The sequence below is a fragment of the Dunckerocampus dactyliophorus genome, chromosome 10 (genome assembly GCF_027744805.1).
Source record: "Dunckerocampus dactyliophorus isolate RoL2022-P2 chromosome 10, RoL_Ddac_1.1, whole genome shotgun sequence".
NCBI classification, from domain to species: Eukaryota; Metazoa; Chordata; class Actinopteri; order Syngnathiformes; family Syngnathidae; genus Dunckerocampus; species Dunckerocampus dactyliophorus.
In genome coordinates this window covers 12,813,987-12,833,852 of record NC_072828.1, presented here as the reverse complement: position 1 = coordinate 12,833,852, position 19,866 = coordinate 12,813,987, and the positions used below count along the sequence as shown (strand labels likewise).

The following is a 19,866-nucleotide window of genomic DNA, read 5'->3' as shown; positions in this document are numbered from 1 at the left end:
ATTCATCATTCATGAGTCATAAATCTGTCTACCTCACAGGTGTCGCATATCAAGATGCTGATGAGGCAGCATGATTATTGCACAGGTGTGCCTTAGGTTGGCAACAATAAAAGGCCACTCCAAAATGTGCAGTTTAACGGTATTTTAAGTGGTCCGAAAACCACTCGGTATCTGGAGCATCCCAAATATGCTCACCATCTTCAAAATGCCATCAATAAAATGCACGTGTTAGTTGTCCATAACATACGCACCTGCCCATACCGTAACCCCACTGCCACCATGAACCACTCCACCCACAACACAAGTGCATTTTACTGTATTGATGGCACTTTGAATGCACAGAGTTCCTGTGATGACAGCCTGAGGCCCACTGTTGTGTCATTCATCCAAAAGCATCACCTCATGTTGCAGCATGATAATGCACGGATGCAAGGATTTGTACATAATTCCTGGAAGCTGAAAACATTCCAGTACTTGCATGGCAAACATACTCACCCGACATGTCACCCGTTCAGCATGTTTGGGATGCTCTGGATCAGTGTATGTGGTGTTTCAGGCAAATGGTGGTCACAGCAGATACTGACTGGTTTTCGGACCAACCCAATACAGTAAAAAACTCCACATTTTGGCGTGGCCTTTTACTGTGGCCAAGCCAACACTGAAACAATGTTTGAGCGAGATGCACCTTATGGGTATAGAAAGTTTTTGATCTTTGAGTTCAACTCATGACAAATGGGAGCTAAAACAAGTGTTGCATTTATATTTTTGCTGAGTTAAAAAAAAAAAACAACAACAACAACCCGGAACTAATATTGGTTTCCTACCTTAAGGTTGATAAAGACTGCAATACATTACATTACACAGAAAATGCATGAATACTAGACAACACTGTATCTTGCCACTAAAATTACAATTTGGTTCCCCCTCTGGACCAAAGCTTACTGGAACACATCACTAGTAAATCATGTATCACCATATAAATTCATTCATTATATTGACCACAACCAACAATAAGTAAAATAGATTACAAGATTTGACCCAATAAAAACTGGCAATTGGGAAACTGGGAAACAATTTTGGTCAAGTATTATCATAATACTGACATGAATTAATGAAAAAAGAACACTAAGACTGTAATTAAAAACACCTATTTGCATCAACACACACAGATGAACACGTGTATACAATGGCAGTGTAGTAGTTACTATTGAGATGCATCACACTAGTACCAACAAACAAGTGATAATATATCTTTGCGCGCGCACGTGTGTGTGTGTGTGTGTGTGTGTGTGTGTGTGTAGCTGTAAGTGAAACCTATGACGACACTTACATACTCATACACACACTCAAAGCTGACATTCACACACAAAGGCACATCATCATAAAGCCTAGACTTCACTTTAGAGCACATTGACCGCTGCGTCAGCAAATTAAAGCGGCAAACAAGTTTCGACTACTGAACAACACATCAGTGGAATTAAATCGGTAAGTGAGCCTTTATCTTGCACAGGTTTGACTTACTTGTTCGGGGTTGAAATAGAGCCCGTGTGAAGTGTCGAAAAGACAACGACTTTTAATGCGGTCAGCAGACGCGGGTTTTAGGTTGACTTGTTGCTCATTTCCGCTTAAATCTTGCAGCGTAGAAGCAGCCAACCAAGCCTTTGATGTAGCAGGAAAGGTGGAGTCACGAGTCCACTCCTCTTGGCGTATTTAGTCGCCTCGTTTGGACGTCAGCAACTGACAACATATTCATCAACTGTCAGGGCTTTTTCGTTGGCAAGTTTTTATCCTTTAGGAATTCCCTCAAAATCACGCATTGTACCCTATTAACAAAAATGACCAGATTCCCCAAAGCAGCTGTAAAAAAAAAAAGAAAAAAGTAAATATTCCTTATAACGCTACTTAAGCCACTGATATTCATTCGTTTTTATTTTTGTAGTGTCACATGTAAAATAAAAAGTCACAGTCAATACGGCAACATTTATTATATTGTAATATCTGTGATTTGTGTTCCTGGGCCTTTAAGGGGCGGGGCTTGGAAAGTGGCGGTGCGACGTCACGAGCGAGTGGTGGGTGTGTTGAGGAGTGTGGGGGAAAGTTGGAGTTGTTGTGGATGTTGGCGTGGGTTGTGGCCTACAGCAGCCCTGGTGTGAATGTGAACTGTTGGAAAGTTCTCCGCTGTGAATAAAGCGATTGAAGTGCATCGGCGACGTGAGTCTCTCCTTCCCCACAACCAGGGGCATTACATTGGTGTCAGAAGTTTCGGTTTCAACCCCGCTGCACGACCGCTGTTGTGGGGGGAGCATGCCCAGTGAGTTCGGCGCTCGACCGAAGGTGAAGGAGGGAGCTGACCAGTGCGTGATTGAAATGCCTGGTGAGTTCGGCGCTCGACCGACGGTGAAAGAGGAAGACGGCGAGTGTGTAATAAGCATGCATGAGACAAAGTTCGCGGAGCACGGACTCCATGACTCCGGCGTTTCCCGCCAAAATGAGAGCGCGGCGGCCATGTTGGAGCTGCGTCAAGACGCTGAGAGGAACAAACATGGCGGCGCCCATCAGCACATGTGGGACCTTATGAAAGCACTGAAATTCTCTGGCAAAGGGAGCTGGGAAGCCTATAAGGCACAGTTTGAGCTTGTGGCTGATGCAGCAGGCTGGACTGAGAGGTTGAAGGCGGTGCTGCTGGCATTATCGTTGACAGATGACGCTGCGTCCTGCTTACTGCTGCTGGGCCCGGAAGAGAGGCTTAATTATTGCACGCTAGTGGGCGCACTGCACAGGCGTTTCGGGGTGTGTAATGTTAAAGACACCACACGCTGTGAATTCAAGCACCGTGAGCGTCAGCCAGGTGAGCAGCTTCGTTGCCTCGCCCATGACATCGAGGCCCTGGGTCGGCGCGCATATGCAGGGATGCCGGGCTCAATCCAGAGCGAGCTGATTCGTGACCAGTTCGTCCAAGCACTGAGACCAGACGAGCTGCGCCTGCATGTCCAGCTCGCCCACCCCACCACTCTGGATGAGGCCCTTGCGCTCGCCATGGAGAGGGAGATTGCAGCCAAGGGGGCGCTGCAGACGCCGTCCCACCCTGTTTCGGCTGCGATAGTGGCAGAAGGGATGGAGAAAAGGCCGCCGTGGGTGGAGGAACTGGTCTGTGCAGTAATGGCCCGTTCAGCCCAGCGTGAGGAAGGGGGTGACCGACGCACGCGCCCCATGACCTGCTGGGGGTGTGGTCAACCAGGTCACCTGCTGCGCCGCTGCCCCAAGTTGAAAGACGCGTGGGGAAACGGGAAGGGGCCCGTGTAGCCCGGATGGCACGGGCCCTTTCAGTGGTCAACCGGGAACTTCCGCCTGCAAACGCGGGGGTTGCGTGCAGGGACCAGCACACTGACGATACAGCTGTTGTGGCTGTGGGCTGGACGGAGGTGGGAGACCCCTGTCATGTCTGTGTGCAGATTGGAGATGTTGCCTGCACGGCCCTGGTGGATACTGGTTCTTCGGCCACGATAGTAAGGTCTGACATCGTTCCAGTGGGAACCGTTATAGAGCCAACCTTGACAAGGCTGAGAACAGTGACCGGGGAGACAGCCCAGATGAAAGGAAAAGGGAAGTTCAAGTTTGTCCTAGGGGGTCTCTCCAAGTCCTTTGTGGCCTGGGTGGCAGATGTGTGCGACTCATGCATATTAGGCCGGGACTTCCTGAAGGCTGCAAGTTGTGTGGTGGACCTGGGAGCTGCAGTGATTATCCTGCCAGGGGGTCAGCGTGTGAAGCTTATCAGCCCCACTCAACGGACTGCAGCAGCGTCCATTGACACCGCGGTTGCAGACATCGCGGTGCACAGTGAGACCCCATCTGATCCGCACAGGTGGGCGGTGTTATCGTTACCAGAGCAGCCGTCGTTGACAGGGGCAGAGTCCGCTCGCCTGAAGAGGTTCCGTCCCCAGAGGGGGGCGACACCAGAGCAGCCGTCGTTGACAGGGGCAGAGTCCGCTCGCCTGAAGAGGTCCTGTCCCCACAGGGGGGCGACAACAGAGCAGCCGTCGTTGACAGGGGCAGAGTCCGCTCGCCTGAAGAGGTCCCGTCGCCAGAGGGGGGCGACACCAGAGCAGCCGTTGTCGACATGGGCAGAGTCTGCTCGCCTGAAGAGGGCTTGTGCCCAGCAGGGGGCGACACCACAGCAGCTGGCGAGTAGACGGGTAGAGTTTGCTAGCCCTGAGAGGCTTGGTCCAAAGTGGGGGGCAGTGCCACCCAGCCTGCCTACTGTGGAGGACCGGATGGAGCCAATCCGATCCATCTGGGAAAAGAACTGCACTGGCCTAGATGCTGGTCAGCAAGAGCAGTTGTGGCGAGTGCTGTGGGACTTTAAAGACATTTTTGCCCTCAATGAAAATGAGGTGGGCCTCACGCACCTTGTTGAACACCATATCGACACTGGGGACGCACGTCCAGTGAAGGTGCGGCCTCGTCGCCTGCCCATGGTCCGGCAGGAGGCGGCTGATAAAGAGATCCAGGCCATGCTTGAGGCGGGGATCATCGAGCCCTCTGACAGTCCGTGGGCGTCAGGCGTTGTGATGGTCCCCAGGAAGAACAGCTCTCGGCCGCGGTTCTGTGTGGACTACAGACCGCTGAATAAGGTCACGAGGAAGGACTGTTACCCGCTTCCTCGGGTTGATGAGACGTTGGACCTGGTGTTGGGGTCCGCGTGGTTCTCATCGCTCGACCTGCGCAGTGGATACTGGCAGGTCCCCCTCACCCCTGAGTCAAGACCAAAGACCGCGTTCTGCACCACCAGGGGGCACTGGCAATTCAAGGTCATGAGTTTCGGACTTTGCAATGCACCAGGGACTTTTGAGCGGCTGATGGACACTGTGCTTGCAAATATTCCCAGGCAGCAGTGTTTAGTGTACCTGGACGATGTCCTCGTCCATGGGAGGTCCTTCCAGGCCGCACTAGATTCCCTGAGGCTAGTGTTGGGGAGGATTGCGGCGGCTGGACTGAAGCTGCATCCTGAGAAGTGCCATTTTATGCGGCGAGAGGTGGCGTTCCTGGGCCACAAGGTGGATGCAAGTGGTATCAGCACACTGGAGGAGAAAGTCAGCGCCATCAGAGACTGGCCGGCCCCGAGAGACCAAAAGCAGCTCAAGAGTTTCTTGGGCCTAGCTTCATATTACCGGAGGTTCGTGAAGGGATTTTCCTGCATCGGTGCACCCTTGTTTCGCCTCCTCCAGAACGGCCAGGCCTTCTCATGGACGCCAGACTGTCAGGAGGCGTTTTCCAACCTCAAGAGGGCCCTCACGAACGCTCCTGTCCTCACCGCTCCAGACCCAGCTTTGCCCTTTGTGCTGGACACGGACGCTAGCAATGTCGGCATGGGGGCGGTGTTATCGCAGATGGGGCCAGAAGGTGAACAGGTGGTAGCCTACTTCAGCCGAACATTCAATAAAAGTGAGCGGCGCTACTGTGTGACCAGGCGTGAACTGTTGGCTGTTGTGCTGGCTGCACGCCACTTTAAGTACTACCTCTGTGGCGTGCCCTTCACCATTAGAACTGATCATGCAGCACTCCAGTGGTTGATGACCTTCCGAGAACCGGAAGGCCAGGTGGCGCGATGGTTAGAGGAGCTGCAATCCTTCCACTTCAGTGTGATCCATAGAGCAGGTACTCGGCATGCTAACGCTGACGGCCTTTCCCGGCGGCCGTGTGCTGTGGACGGCTGCAGCTACTGCGACCGGCGCGACGCCAGAGAAAAGGAGCTGTGCGGTGATGAAACAGCTGGTGGACCGTCATGCTGCACGCTGGAGGCAGTGGATGCTGCAGAGTGGGCGGTCAAGCAGGAAGAGGACGCCGATCTCAAACCGGTGCGACAGTGGGTCCAGAGTGGCAGGAGGCCAACTTGGGAGAGCGCGATGGGACTGTCGGTTGGCACAAAGGGCCTGTGGAGCAAGTTTGCAGTGCTGCGCATCAAGGATGGTGTGTTGCAGCGTGCTTGGAAGGAGCCAGCGACTGGGGAAGAGAGGTGGCAGGTGGTGGTGCCTGTAGCTCTCAGGGAGGCGGTGCTGAGAGCATGTCATGGAGGCACCGGGTCAGGCCATTTCGGGAGCACAAAGACCCTCAGACGGCTGCGCCAGGGATTCTACTGGGGTCAGCACCGACGAGATGTGGAGGACTTCTGCCGGCGCTGTGACCAGTGTGCAGCGTACAAGGGGCCCCAGGACCAGTCGCACGCACCACTCCAGCAGCAAGGGGTCGGGGCGCCTATGGAGAGGGTAGCCGTGGACATTATGGGGCCTTTTCCTGAAACGGACAGAGGGAACAAGTATGTGCTGTGTGCAATGGACTACTTCACTAAATGGCCGGAAGCATATGCGCTGCCAGATCAGGAAGCAGAGTCTGTGGCAGATGCGCTCCTGGAAGGCATGTTTAGTCGGTTTGGCACTGCGGACATCCTCCACAGTGACCAGGGCAGGAATTTCGAGTCCAGAGTGTTCGCTGCCCTGTGTGAGCGTCTGGATATGCAAAAGACTCGCACCACGCCCCTGCACCCGCAAAGTGATGGCCTAGTGGAGCGGTTTAATCGCACTATGCAGCAGCAGCTGGCCATCCTCACCTCTAACCATCAGCGTGACTGGGACCGGCACATTCCTTTAGTGTTGATGGCCTACCGTTCAGCAGTCCAGAGTTCCACAAGCTGTACTCCTGCCCTGTTGATGTTGGGCCGGGAGATCCGGACACCGGCGGAGTTGGCGTTTGGGAGGCCACCAGGCAGTGCAGAGGACCGGCCGGGACTGGAGTATGCCCGGAAGTTGCAGGATCGGCTGGAAGCGGCGCATGCCTTTGCTCGAGGTCAGCTAGAGAAGGCTGGTATGAGGCAGAAGAGGAACCATGATGTGCGCAGCAAGGGGCGTGACTTTCAGCCGGGTGAGCTGGTTTGGGTTTTCACGCCCAAACGGAAAAAAGGGCGTTGCCCTAAATTAGACAGTCATTGGGATGGACCGTGCAGGGTGCTAGAGCGGGTGGGGGAAGTAGTCTACAGAGTTGCAGTTCCCCCTAGAGGCAGAAGAGTTGCCCTGCACCGGGACCGGTTGGCACCTTACAGGGGCCGGGATGTTCCCCAGTTCGAGGCAGAGCCTGCTTCACCAGCTGGCTTGGGACGTGGGGTGGACTCAAGTTCACCGGGTCCCACCACAGTTGTTCTTGTTCAGCCGCTGGCGCCAAGGGGAGGCGCACAGGAGTCAAGCCAGGGCCGGCCACAGAGACAGAGGCGGAGGCCGCCAAGGTTTGGGGATTTTGTTGTTGACCCCTCGGGGCGAGGGGCTTATTAAAGAGGGGGGCAGTGTAATATCTGTGATTTGTGTTCCTGGGCCTTTAAGGGGCGGGGCTTGGAAAGTGGCGGTGCGACGTCACGAGCGAGTGGTGGGTGTGTTGAGGAGTGTGGGGGAAAGTTGGAGTTGTTGTGGATGTTGGCGTGGGTTGTGGCCTACAGCAGCCCTGGTGTGAATGTGAACTGTTGGAAAGTTCTCCGCTGTGAATAAAGCGATTGAAGTGCATCGGCGACGTGAGTCTCTCCTTCCCCACAACCAGGGGCATTACAATATATTAATGTTTTCCCACGCTTTAAACAAACCAGTCTTTTAAAACTGTCAGTCTGTGATACAAATCAGCTTTGATGTGACTGCGTAGAAAAATAGTGTTTTTTCTAAAACTGTATGTAAACATAATGATCTTTATAGGATTAAAAATATCATATATTAATATTGTTTACAAGTCAGTCATTTAAAACTACTTCGGCCTGAAATATACATATTTGTTTTTAATGTGTTGTTCTGTTGTGTTCCCATAGTTTGACTGTGTTTCACTCCACAAAATACATTTCAAGGAGTATTTGTTGTGAGCTGTTGGATGAAAAATGCCATTATAAGTGCTTCTCAATGGGACAATGAGTGTTTTTGTGCCATTTTGGGCTAATTTAAGGATGCAACATGAGGACCTCATAATAAACACTAGTGAACACAATTTAAAATATTGCATTTTGTTTGTCAAACACTTAAAATTATTAAAACACAAAAGAAAATCAGCTTATGTTGGATGCACATTCAAAAAAATGAGGGACATGTAAAGTCAATCAGTGCATTTGTAATATGTCTTAACACAGTGCGCTTTAACCTATAGGAGACTCATGATGCACCTGTCGTGCACCTTATACAAAAGCCACACAATGAACCAAACAGCCCTCTGGCCGACTCAGTTGTCATAACAATCCCTGAACCTGATCCTGATCCGAAGTGAAGATAAGAGTCTGCTTGTACTTGTCAAACAGTGGCTCAGCCGGATGTTTAACAAAGACACACTGTACAAACCCTGCTTACTTTGGATGTCATTTGGATGCTGCTTATTTAAAAAACAGAGCTTCAACTGACAGATGTGCATTTTTTTCCACGATTAATTTTACTATGGACCAATACCAATGCTCTGTTGATATTTAATGTGGAACGTGAATGTTTTGTTTTTTTTAAGTGGAATTTGTAGTGACCTCTATTATTAGTGTGAATGATCAGGCACCTGAATTGCAGTATAACGAAAATGTCCATATCCTAACATTTTGGCTCCTTTTCTGTAACTGCATATGCCTTCTTGTATGGTGTTTATCAGTGTTTTGGTTTTAGCCCAGTCTCGCAAATACACTTGTGTGCACGATTATTAGTCAAGTGTTCTAGGTCAGTCCAGAATTCTACTAAACACCAAAGTGAGTGAGTATAAATCTCATTTGTGGCGCCCTCTATGGACCGTGGTCAAAATGCTTTGGAAGACATGCTACAGATATCCAGATATCCAGATATCCAGATATGTAATACAGATATCCTCAAAGTTTTACCATCATCAGACAAATGGTCAATGACTTATGGGCAATTAGTTGCTAAGTCCCGACCGTGCCCCTGCAAAGACGTTTTGCTTTGTGGCGGCCATGTTTTTCCACCAATGTTGCTAAAATGTTACACACATGAGCTTGTGAGTGCCCTAAAAGTGTGTACCAAATTCGGTGGCGATTCGGCTTAACAACTGAAAGTTGCGTTGCTTGTTTAACAGAAAGCGTTCAGCCCTGTGAAAAATGTCATGTCCATCCCATTTTTCAGCATGTTTTGACAAAATTTCACCCTTTTGTGTGCAGTGGTTCAGGAGTAGAACAACATAGAAACAAATACAGTGCATGTGTGCACTATTGTTGTGTTGTTGTTCACCAAACGAATCGTACTAGCAGAGCATACGCACCAGAATTCCTTTTAACAGAACCAAACATGACATTTGTGAGAGCCCCTCAACCATGGTGCCTCCTGTCATTAGAGATCCATCAAGTGTCACTTATCAGTCCATAAAACATTTGGAAAATGTGTCTTCAGGTATTTCTTGGCCTAAAGTTGACGCTTCATTTTCAGCTTGTGAGTCTTCATCCTTCTTTACCTTGGCCATGTCTTTGTGTTGACATTGACAGGAAGTCCTACGGCCAGTCGGAGCACTCAACATGTCGGGCAACATGTTTTTTTCAAGCTCAGTCAGTGTGACAGCTGAAGAAGGCCTGACTGGTTCCACTTCCATTTCACATTTCTAGCTGATGACACAAACATCTGGCGTGAAACTATACAGGCTTTGGCAGGCATCTACAGTATATGTCATGCATTCATATGACAGTTCATCAAATGATATAATTTATTTTGGTCATTATTTTTTAAAGTTGGCATCTCTTTAAAGGACATATGACTGACAAACAGCAGAGAGGCTACATGAGGACATGTTAAACATGAATTATAGAACTGTGGAAAGTGTCATAGTTTTTACTCACACAATAATTTTAAACCTCCAGCATTTTTGTTTACTTAAGTTTATGCCCTGGATCTGCATGGCAAAATGATACTAATGGTAATGATTGTGTATATGTGAAACATGTTTAACAAAGTTCATTGAAAGCACATCACACGTTGGCACGTGCACGATTCAACATGTCTGAAAAGAAGTAGGAAGAAGTACATCTTATTTAATCCTACTCATTCTCCATGTCACAACCATAACTGAAAGTTTGTTCTTTTCTGTTCAATATGCTTTTTATACAGTGCAACCTGGGTTATCGTCATTAAACCGTTCCAGAAGGTATAACGCTAACCGAAACGTATCAAAAACGCTGCCAGGACCTCCAAGAAGTGTAGAAGTCAAAGAAAGACGTGATTTTTGGAATAGGGACAGGAAATCAACAAAAACTGAAAAAATCCAAGGCACTCTCTTACCCTATTAAAATGCCTTTATTGTTTACAGCATGTCTTACCTAATACAGTTGTTCTCAAACTTTTCACAGTCGCGTGCCATTTCAGACATTTGATGTGAAGCCATGTACCCCCTACACCTGCACATATAAAAAACATAAACCTTTTTATCTGAATTAACTTGAAATATTGAACATATTAATTAAGATTAATTAGAAACATTAGAAACATTAATTATAAACATTAATTAAGATTGGTTAATTAATTTTATTATTTTTGCATGGTCACATTTTAAAGTTTAACATCAGCACTGATAATCCTGCTACCATCCGTTGTTTACATCTGATGTTGGCATCCATCCGTTGGAATGGGTTGAATTTGAGCTTCACGTTTTTTGTCCACTCACGATGGCAATGGTGTAACTCTGCATATTAATTTAATACCAAATTGAAGGGGAACGTTTAACAATCATGATAAAGCAGATCTGAAGTACAAAAATACAGACAACCAACGATAAAGCCTAATTTGCGAGGGAATCCCCACCCACAGTGCAGGTTTTCACCGCTGTGTCGTGTGGGGATTGAAAATCAGGGGTGCCGCCAGGAATTCTGGGCCCCATGAAAAAAGGTTTACCTTCGTTCCCCCGTCGGGCAGCTGCTGTCACCACATCTCTAGAACCTTAACTGACCCAACAAAGAGCCTTACATAACTCCAACTCTGAATGTTTGCAAATGTTTTGCTGCTTAATGTTCAATACTAGCAGTGTAATATTTACTGCTAATGAGTTGGCCGTGCAACACTCTGCACATAGTATGTAATTCACTATTTGATGCAAGAGAACATAAATGTGCTAAAGACCATCTTTTGCACTGTAATTTTAATTCTGAAATTCCAAAATGTTTTTAACATTTCTGAAAGACTTTAAATGAAACATATATATGCAGTACATTAACTTTTAAATTTGCCAATAAGCAAATAAAGTTCAAATGGAATCATGTGGAAAAATAATTAGTTTGAATTTCTGTCATCACAAAAATATATATATATTTTTTTGTAATTCCCACAGACTTCTTGCATTGACATGTCATTGAACACAGTGTTGCTCACCTTCTTCACTGGAACAGGGAGAGGGCTAAAGTTACGGGGAGACAGGGCTGCTACTGACTCATCTGTTGTTAAATCTGGTAACAGATTCCGCTGATTAAATGTTGATGAAAAAGGAGTGAGATGTAGGCTAACACAACATCCTAACATTCCATCCATCCATCCATCCATCCATCCATCTTCTACCGCTTATCTGAGATTGGGTCGTGGGGGCAGCAGCCTAAGCAGGGAAGCCCAGATTTTCCTCTCCCCGGCTACTTCGTCCAGCTGCTCTTGGCAGATCCCAAAGCGTTCCCAGGCCAATTGAGAAACATAGTCTCTCCAACATGTCCTGGGTATTCTCCGAGGCCTTCTGCCTGTCGGCCTTGCCCTGAACACCTCCCCAGGGAGGCGACCGGGACGCATCCTGACCAGATGCCCAAGGCACCTCATCTGGCTCCTCTCAATGCGAAGGAGTAGCGGTTCTACTCCGAGTCTCTCCCAGATGACAGTGCTTCTCACCTTATGTCTAAGGGAGAGCCCAGCCACCCTATGGAAAAAACTCATTTCGTCCGCTTGTACCCGCGATCTTGTCCTTTCGGTCACTACCCAAACCTCATGACCAGGTGAGGGTAGGAACGTAGTTAGACCGGTAAATTGAGAGCTTTGCCTTTTGGCTTAACTCTCTCTTCACCACAATAGACCAATGTAGAGTCCGCATCACTGCAGACGCTGCACCAATTCGCTTGTCGACCTCGCGTTCCATCCTTCCCTCACTCGTGAACAAGACCCCAGGGTACCTAAACTCCTCCACTTGGTGCAGGATCTCATCCCCGACCCGGAGATGGCATTCCACCCTTTTCCGGGTGAGAACCATGGACTCGGACTTGGAAGTGCTGATGAGGCTGCGAATCGATCCAGTGAAAGTTGAAGTTCACGGCTCGATGAAGCCAGCAGGACCACATCATCTGCAAAAAGCCTCAATCCTGCATTCACCAAACCGGAACCCCTCAACGCTCTGGTTGCGCCTAGAAATTCTGTCCATAAAAATAATTAACAGAATTGGTGACAAAGAGCAGCCCTGGCGGAGTCCAACCCTCACTGGAAACGGGTCTGACTTATTGCCGGCAATGCAAATCAAACTCTGACACCGGTTATACAGGGAACAAACAGCCCGAATTAGCTGGTCCGATACCCCATACTCCCGGAGTACTTCTCACAGAATTCCTCGAGGAACAAGGTCGAATGCTTTCTCCAAGTCCACAAAACACATGTTGACTGGTTGGGCAAACTCCCATGCACCCTCAAGGACCCTGCTGAAAGTGTAGAGCTGGTCCACAGTTCCACGACCAGGACGAAACCACACTGCTCCTCCTGAATCCGAGATTCAACTATCCGGCGGATCCTCTCAAGAACCCCTGAATAGACCTTACCAGGGAGGCTGAGGAGTGCGAACACAACCTCCGGTCCTGTGGGCCTTACTATGCCACAACGCGTTTCAGCCATACTTCATCAGAGGGACAAAACACAGAATAGTGTTTCTCACCTCAAGACTCTGCTTTTCTTTTTATCACGGCTGCAAAATAACCCAAAATGGAAAGAATGTTGCAAGTAACAGCATTTTGATAAGGAAGGTGAGAAACACCATTAAATTCTAGAAGTAACTCAGCTTTTCCCTGTCCGTTTGGAAAGGGTCTGTATATGATTATATATTGATTTATTGCAGAATTATCCATCCATCCCCTGGCGCCTATCCCTGCTGACTTCGGGCGAGAGGCGGGGTACACCCTGGACTGGTCGCCAGCCAATCGCAGATTGCAGAATTATACTAAACAAAATTTTTTTCAGCTATGTATTATGCATTGAGGGCATAATACAAATGGTGAGGAAGAATCACATGACACTTTGTTTAATTCAAATATGCATTTTTATATTTAAAAAAAATAGAAATATCTAGTTTAAAATATATATATATATGTATATATATATCTACCTAACATAACACTGACTCTGTCAGTCATAAAATAACTCATATAAATAATCAGGGGCGACCTCAAGTGGCCATAAGTTGTTAGTACAATTGTGTCACTGTTCATTTGCATGCATTTGGATGGCAATTTTTTTGTTGTTTTTTTACAAAAAAGGAAATTAATCGTTAATGTAACTCTGCATGTTACTAACTAGGAGATGATTTAGCAGTTGAACACTGTCATATACACTTGAATAATATATATATCTTTTGACTTAATATAGACAGTCCAGTTGTTTGCAGTAAACTTTGAAACCAGACACTTCATGAGGTTTTGTGTGGGACAAGTTATAGTGATGTCTTTTGTGGGTTGTGTATCATTACAAAGCAAAAGAAACTGACACCTACTGCATACCTGTTCACCTTTGAAGGTCCACAGAACACTCGACAGCTCGAGGCATTATGATTTTCACAGTAGATCCTACCAGACAAGCATGTTCCTAAGTTGAAAAAAACACAAATCATTTCCATAAAATATATTTGTTTATTATTATAATTAAGCCTTAAAATGGATCAGGCATTGACAGCAGGAATGATTTTCATGTCAATGAAAACAGTCACATAAAACAAATTATTTTATTTACTGATAGTTGATTTATTGATTCATTATTGATAGTTTCCCCACTTCAAATGAGTGTGTTGGAAGTAAGTGTTTTAGAACTACTTCTGCCTCAAATACATATCAAGTATTATGTTTTGAGGATTTTACCCCTTTAAAAGCCAGTATGTTCACATATATTGATCGAAAATTCACATTTTTTGTTTTTTTTTTTACATTCACAGCACTATCAAACATCATTATCATTTCTGTAGCATGGCACCCTTCCAGAAAACAGTCCAAACTGACAAATGCTGCTGCATGCTTTAAATAAATAAAAAAAAGTAGCACCATATTGTGGACAAATATTTGTTATTTAATTGTTTCCAGACCCGACATGAAATAACACCCCTATAGTCACCTTTACACTCATATTACTCAATACGGTAGACATAACAGTAAATAAGCCATTTAAGACATAAATAAGACTCGTGCTGGTGTGTGTCGTTATAAATGTGTTGCCTAGGGGAGCTGAGTGGCGGGTGGACAGGAAGTGATGTCACTGATTCAGAGTTTACTTGTAGTTTGCCGTGGGTTGCTGCAGCAGCAGCTTTTATTAGATATTTTTATTCGGGATTATTTTGCCTGTTGTGAGATAATTCAAACTGTCTTCCACACATCCGGAACACATTTAGTGCAACACATGTTGTTCATGTCTTAAATAGATTATTTATGGCTTGTTTTCTCTGATTATGTCTACTATATTGGGTAATACAAGTGAAAAGGTGACTATGGAGTATTATTTCATTTCTAAAGGGCTCTAATATAGTTAAAAAAAACCTATTTGGAAAGTCATAAACAGGTTTTCTATGCTCTTAATTATGAAGATATTCTATTTATAAAGAAGGAATTCTACTTTTGGAAATTTGCTTATTACAGTTGGGTCTGGAACCAACTAACCACGATAAACAAGGGATTACTGTATATGTATTTTAGTTCATTTAGCCTTTTTTATGCTTGAAAATGCTTAATTTAGGCAAAATACCCCAAAATTTATTTCAATATGCATATGTATTTAGATTTTTTACCAACAATAGGCTGTATTCAACCACGAAACAGCGGGATTCATTCATATATTTTTGAAAAACTGTGATAGTGTGAAGCTGCGAAATTCGAACCACGAATTGGCAAGGGACAACTAATCGAAACTGAAATGTTAACACAACGGTGTGTGTAAGTGTAAGTTTATGTAGAGATAAATGTGAAAAATTGCATTTTTAATAGTTTGCAATTGGACATTTTTGGTCGGCAGGAACAATGTGTTCGTTTTTGTGTAGAGCTGACATTTTAGGCTAATTTAAGGACATGACATTAGGACCTCATACATCTTCACCAGCAATAAACTTACATCAGCCTCTTTTAAGAAAATAGATTTTTTTTTTGTTGAACACACACAAAAAAAAAGAATGTTTGATATTTTTGTGCGTGCATGCCATTTGAACTTTGGGCTTCATTTGAAGAAAGTAGGTTTTTATTGGCTTCAATGGAGGTAAAGCGTTCAAATGATATGTTGCCATGAAAGAGTAGGCCACCCTGCCAGATTTTCTGACATACTTGTGGCATTCTCCCGCTTCTCTGCATACTGTATTTGTGGCACATAGACGTGGCCCACTTCACCAGAGAGGGGGCCGGGCTTTAGTGGGCCGGTCCTCTGCCGGCAGGATGACAAAAAAGTAGAGGGGGGAAGAAAAAGAGGAAGGATTGAAAGAAGGCCTTTTCCAGCCCTTCACACACTTAACACAAAGTCAGGATGTGACATCATCCCCAGGAAGAGAAGCCAAATGACTTTTTCAGACTCTACTTTACTTGTGCTTTGCTGTAGACTGAACTTGGAGCCTCTCTGAGTGCTAGGAGGGGGGCAGCGAAAGGGGATAAAGCAGCTGGATAAATCAGTCCTCCAAAATCCACTCTGGCCTCTCCCAAAGCTTTCACCAACTCTTCTGGAGCCTCAGCTTTAGGATACCAGCCAGGTATACTTCTTATTCTGTACTAATTGTGTTCATATGTCCTTTAACATCCTATTTTAGGATATTAGCCATGCTTTTTTTTAAATTCAAAGCATGCATGGAATGAAGTCTCTCTTTAACGCGTGGAGTCAATAAACACCAGGGAAGTATGCATGAGTGCATGATCAGACATGCTACACCCTGAGGCCAGTAATAGTAGAACACATTTGCTTATCTTTTGTTTCTATGTTTATTTACCAGTAGAAAGTCTCCACATTTAAGATTGTTTGCAGTACATGAGTGATGAAAGCACTCTAGCAAGAAGCTCTTTTGTTATGGAGCTATCTCATGACCACGTATTCATGCTCCCCCACTGAACTGGCATCAGCCAGCGAAAGAAAAATTACCTCTCTTGCAGATCTCTTATGCAGAATTATTCTGATTTTTGGAGGCAATTTTGTGTATCTGTGCACAAAATGTCACATTTTTCAAGTAAATAAACAATTCAAATGGCACAAAAGAAACTGAAACTTGTTCTACTATGGATCAGAGAGGAACAACAGCAGGACGTATCAAGTTAGTGCTTTAGAATGGAGGATACAATGTTGTGTTGCACCCCATAATCACACATGTGACTGCAGCATCTAATCAGTCGAGGCCAGGAAAGTTCATAACGTGACATATTCACAAACAGACCGTTTTGGAAATGACTCTTTAATGTGTGCCTTATAAATGCGATGATGACGCTTGCTAAATGATCATCAACTCAATGGTGTGTGTGTGTGTGTGTGTGTTATTATGTTCGTTATACTGACTGCTGAATGTAAAGGAGAGAAATTGAGTGAAAATGTGTAGAAAAGGGTCATAATGTTATTTTGAGCAGTACTTGATCATATATTTAATATGATGATGTCACCACAGGCATTGTTTTGTATTTGCCTCACAGCGGCTATGTTACTTCAATTTAATGAGATTTATGTAAAAGAGATGTGTCCATGACAATCACAAAGGGGTCATAATATTGGCATATTATATTATAATTTTTAAAAGTTACTTTAGGGTTGTTGGTTTTTTTTTTTGCAATTTGAGTAAATTACCAGAATAAATAGATATTTAATATGATGATGTGACCACAGGTTGAGTTCAGTTCATAATCAGTTCATAATACTGTATGGGTATATTGAACTTAGATTGAGGTAAAGTTTTTGCATTTGGTGTGTATTAATAAAAATACCTACATGAAAAAATATAACAAAAAAAATAAGTATCAATAAATATTAAATAAATGCATTATAAATATAAATGAACAAGTGCTGCTATCAGTACTACAGTATACTTCTTTTTATTATATTTTCAGTATGATGATGTCAGCACAGTTCAGTGGTATTCACCTACAAGCAGCCACAGTACATATACATTATGATCACTTGCACAGTTTAACGAGGCGCAATGTAATATAGCTGTATTGTTTCCAAAGATAAGTGATTGACACTGACTGATTTTTATGATATTTATCAGTGTCATATATTTAATTATTGTGGGTCCAGGAGTGTAGAAGTGCACTTCATTACAATGACAGATGTTTGTAACATTTTGACTTTCATGTAACTTAATAAAGTAACCAAACCTCCAACCTCGATATGGTGTTAGTTTCATGTTAGTGTTTAAAAAATGAATGAAGTTAATCAAAACAATATTATCTTTGTAAAGGCAGAATTGTTGATACAGCTCTTGTATTGTGCAGGTGCACGTGGTGGTATTGTGTGCGTTATATATGTGATCATTTTGGTCCAAATAAGTTGCAAAAATAACACAAGCATAATAGAAAGTATCATCTTTTTATGTTTCACAGTCCCACATCCCAACATCGTCACCAGACTCTGATCTCTTGCTTGTGACCTCAAACTCTCCTGTGGAGACGACAAACTCTCCATCTTTCAGGGGGACGAAGCGGATGAGCCCATGGCTTTGTGTCTCGGTCAGGTGTTCAGTAAAGATAAAACCTTCAGGCCCCGGAAACGTTTCGAACCCGGCACTCAGCGCTTCGAACTATACAAGAAGGCCCAGGCCTCACTCAAGTCCGGTTTGGACCTGAGGAAGGTGGTGCAGCTGCCCGAGGGCGAGAGCCTCAACGACTGGATCGCTGTGCATGTGGTGGATTTCTTCAACAGGATCAACCTGATCTACGGCACGGTCAGTGAGTACTGCACCGAGCGCACCTGTCCCATCATGTCTGGGGGACTCAGGTACGAGTACAGGTGGCAGGACGGGGACGACTACAGGAAACCCACCAAGCTGCCTGCTCTGAAGTACATGAACCTATTGATGGACTGGATAGAGTCGCTCATCAACAATGAGGACATCTTCCCCACCAGAGTAGGTGTGTAGAATGTGCTGCTTATGAATACAGTGTTTACTGAAGCTTCATTCATGGGATAAAGAGTCCAGCAGAGGTTAATTGCACAAAGAGGCTGACATTTAGAAGCAATGAAATAACTGGCTTATAGCATCAATTAACATAATGGAAAAGTGGATGAGGGGCTCAGACCACCACAATGGTCCCTCACGTCAATCCTATAAAGGAAATGAATTTTTTTCAGGACTTTCCTCACACTATTATGCCCTCATACCTTTATTTTGAAATCTCTTGCATGTGCTGACATTTATTTCAATTGCAATAAGATTCATAAATTATTTTTAAATTTTTATGTTTTTTTATGACATAAAAGTGCATAATATATTATACATAAAATATCTGTTGGAGATATTTAATAATTAAAAATGTAATCATTAAAAATTATTAATTAGATTTTTAAAAATATCTGTTGCACACAACTTAATCCAATATATTTTAATGAAATACCCAAAAAATTAAACTTGAGTTGCTTTGGTGGTAAGCAAACTTCTTTTTACAAAGAAAGCATATCACACTACCTCTATCAATGGTGCAGTCGGCGCGTTTTTCAAATGTAAATTTCCCATTTGTTCATTGCACCCTCACATGCTCCTCCATTTTCACATCTCCTCTGCTCCTCACCTTGCCCTCCCACTTACAATGGCAGCCTATCAGCTGATGCTAAACAAGCCCAAACACAATGATAACCAATCAATGTCCACTTCAGGGTGTGACTGACCATTGTTTTCCTCCCCCAACAACTCAAGTACAACGCATAAAAACTGCATACAGAGACAGTAAAATTAAGAGATGAAAAATTAGATTGTGAATAAAAAATAACGCACTAAATGTGACTGTACTTAATTAATCACAACTAATGCTTTAATTTGACACCGCTAATTATATATATTATTTGAAGATTTATACTATAATAAGGAAAGTAGAAAATAATTTACATACTGTAACAATAATTATCATCTTAATGAATACAAAAGTATTTTGATAATATCTATCAATATCTATCAATATCTATTTCTTACTGTAGATACTGACTTGAGTTTCAGTTATACAATTGTTTAAAAATTTGAAATTATGCTTCATATCCACTGCAGGTGTTCCTTTCCCCAAGAATTTCCAGCAGGTGTGCAAGAAGATTCTGAGCCGGCTCTTCAGGGTGTTTGTGCATGTTTACATCCATCACTTTGACAGCATCTGCAGCATGGGCGCTGAGGCCCACATCAATACCTGCTACAAGCACTACTACTTCTTCATCTCTGAGTTCAACCTGATCGACCACTCTGAACTTGAGCCCCTGGTGAGGCACCACAGTCTTTTCCAGTTCACTGTCAACATTACATCATAATGCTCTCCAATTTTAGAATAAAAGTTTGTGAATATATATGCATTTTGTTTTCCCACAGAGAGAGATGACGGAGAAGATTTGCAATTAAACAGGAAAGATTACTAGAAATGTCACCTCTATGGACTCAAAACAAAGCCATTATTTTACATAAATGTGCACAGTATGCCAATGTGTGCTGCGATTGGCTGGCGACCAGTCCAGGGTG

General features: G+C 44.5%; 2 protein-coding genes across 3 annotated transcripts in view; one reads left to right on the top strand and one right to left on the bottom strand.

The window, feature by feature from the left end:
* The window catches only part of elovl1b (ELOVL fatty acid elongase 1b), a 26,135-nt gene extending 24,447 nt beyond the window's left edge, over window positions 1-1,688 (bottom strand). Inside the window, exon 1 of one of the 2 annotated variants that reach the window (XM_054789208.1) lies at window positions 1,522-1,688. The gene's annotated coding sequence lies outside the window, so the exon portion shown is untranslated. The remainder of the gene's footprint in view (window positions 1-1,521) is intronic. The other variant, XM_054789210.1, reaches the window with a different exon arrangement.
* On the top strand, window positions 1,346-19,866 carry mob3c (MOB kinase activator 3C). The gene is made up of 5 exons (XM_054789212.1): window positions 1,346-1,485; window positions 15,780-15,927; window positions 17,756-18,283; window positions 19,411-19,613; window positions 19,720-19,866. Exons 3-5 carry the CDS (start codon window positions 17,866-17,868, stop codon window positions 19,747-19,749), a joined length of 651 nt encoding a protein of 216 aa, XP_054645187.1. The 5' UTR covers window positions 1,346-1,485; window positions 15,780-15,927; window positions 17,756-17,865; the 3' UTR covers window positions 19,750-19,866.

Coding starts and splice junctions, on each gene's coding strand:
- mob3c (XM_054789212.1), top strand. CDS start 17,866: ATGGCTTTGTGTCTCGGTCAGGTGTTCAGTAAAGATAAAACCTTCAGG. Junction 18,284..19,410: donor CATCTTCCCCACCAGAGTAG/GTGTGTAGAATG, acceptor TATCCACTGCAG/GTGTTCCTTTCCCCAAGAAT. Junction 19,614..19,719: donor ACTCTGAACTTGAGCCCCTG/GTGAGGCACCAC, acceptor GTTTTCCCACAG/AGAGAGATGACGGAGAAGAT.